This window comes from Hyaena hyaena, unplaced genomic scaffold (genome assembly GCF_003009895.1).
Source record: "Hyaena hyaena isolate Hyena2069 unplaced genomic scaffold, ASM300989v1 scaffold_1433, whole genome shotgun sequence".
Lineage (NCBI taxonomy): Eukaryota > Metazoa > Chordata > Mammalia > Carnivora > Hyaenidae > Hyaena > Hyaena hyaena.
The window spans coordinates 135664-137629 of record NW_024082054.1 but is presented as its reverse complement, the minus strand read 5'-3'; the positions used below and the strand labels follow the sequence as shown (position 1 = coordinate 137629).

At 43.1% G+C, this 1966-nt stretch overlaps 1 protein-coding gene across 1 annotated transcript; it reads right to left on the bottom strand.

Annotated features, from left to right (window-relative positions):
* Positions 1-393: 393 nt before the first annotated feature.
* On the bottom strand, positions 394-1380 carry LOC120225486 (olfactory receptor-like protein OLF4). Its single transcript, XM_039223672.1, has one exon. The coding sequence runs from the start codon at positions 1324-1326 to the stop codon at positions 394-396; it is 933 nt and encodes a 310-aa protein (XP_039079603.1). The 5' UTR covers positions 1327-1380.
* Positions 1381-1966: the final 586 nt, after the last annotated feature.

Genomic DNA, 1966 nt, shown 5'->3' with positions numbered 1-1966 from the left:
CCAAGTGTAGCTTTATTCCATATGAGGAATACAACTTATGATTATGGTATAAATCATAACAACTTCTCATGGTATAAATTATTTTTAAGAAATCTAACTTCTCCCATTAGATACAGAAATTTCCCCAGGCATTTGCTATCCAAAGTTGGGGAAAACACTGGGGATATATGAAAATAGACAAAGGGGAAACTGTATATCAGACAGAGCAGAAGCTTGATAAAGTGAGTTGCTTCAACGTATAGAGAAGTTGAATTCAAACAAATGGAAATTCCTGGAGATAAATTGAAGGAGCAGATTCTATTTCCACAGTCTGTTCAAGGAATAGAAGTTCTTGTCTCTGAGGCTCTGAGCCCTGCAGTCATGGCATGTCTTCAGCCCCAAGACAATTGGTCATTACATCACTTGAACCCCAACAATTCTTTTCAGAGCACTCTTTATGTCTTTGTTCCTCAGGCTGTAGATGAAGGGGTTCAGCATGGGCGTGACCACCGTGTACATCACCGAGGCTGTTGCACTTGAGTGGGAGCTCTGGGTGGCAGCAGAGCTAAGGTACACACCTAGCATTGTACAATAAAATAAACAGACAACCGAGAGGTGAGACGCACAGGTGGAAAATGTTTTATACTTGCCCTGAGCTGATGCAATCCCACGTATAGAGGAAACTATCTTAGAATAAGAGTAAAGGATCCCTGCAAAAGGACCACCGCCCAGCAAGACAGCTGCAAAATACATCACCAAGTTGTTAAGAAACGTGTCAGAACAGGCAAGTTGGAGCATCTCATTGAGTTCACAAAAGAAGTGGGGGATGTGCAAGTGTGTGCAGAAGGAAAGCCGCAACATCATTAAACTTTGTAACAGGGAATTCAGGATACACATGACCCAGGACACGAGAACCAGCAGCCCACAGAGCCGGGGGTTCATGATGACTGTGTAGTGCAGGGGGTGGCAGATGGCCACGAAGCGGTCATAGGCCATCACACTCAGGAGGAAGACGTCCAACACAGCAAAGAGTATGAGAAAATAAATCTGTGTGATGCAGCCTGCGTAGGTTATGGCTTTGCTCTGAGTCTGGATGTTCCACAGCATCTTCGGGATGGTGGTGGAGGTGAAGCAGATGTCCACAAAGGACAGGTTGGAGAGGAAGAAGTACATGGGTGTGTGGAGGCTGGGGTCTATGCTGATGGCCAAGATGATGATCAGGTTTCCAAAGACAGTGATCAGATACATGGAGAGGAAAAGCCCAAATATGAGTGGCTGTAGTGCTGGCTTGTCTGAAAATCCCAGAAGAAAAAATTCTGAGATCCGTGTTTCATTGCTCAGGTCCATGTGGTGGAGGTGACTTCTTGGGAAGAAGGAAATAACATGAGTACTTTTCACACAAACTTGCCTTACTCACAAAATTGAAATGCTACTTTTTAAAAAAAATATTTTTCTTTATTTCTAGGAGAGAGAGAGAGAGAGACAGCGTGAGCAGGGGAGGGTCAGAGAGAGAGGGAGACACAGACTCGGAAATAGGCTCCAGGCTCTGAGCTGGCAGTCAGCACAGAGCCCGATGCGGGGCTTGAACCCATGAACCACGAGATCATGACCTAAGCGAAAGTCGGACGCTTAACCGACTAAGCCACCCAGGCACTCCTGAAATGCTACTTTTATAATTTGCGGTCCAGAAATTCATTTTAATATGTGGTGTACAATTAAGGTCCCCTTCAGGGTATCCCCTCTGCCACATCTGATATGTTCTGTTTTTGTCTTTTTTTTTTCCCATCAGCTTCTTTCCTAAGAGATCATATATTTTATAGTTTTATGGAGAAATTCTTCAAGTATTTCAGGAATATAAATTTGAGTGCTGACCATGTTTCAGTCACTATCTAAGGAATGAGCATGAGGTGTTAAAAAATAAAAGTCCTACAATGATAGAGAAAAAATATATAAGGAAATAAGAGAATTCTATAACTTTTTAGATGCT

Excerpts from the sequence above, each read along its gene's own strand:
- LOC120225486 (XM_039223672.1), bottom strand. The coding sequence starts at position 1,326 with ATGGACCTGAGCAATGAAACACGGATCTCAGAATTTTTTCTTCTGGGA.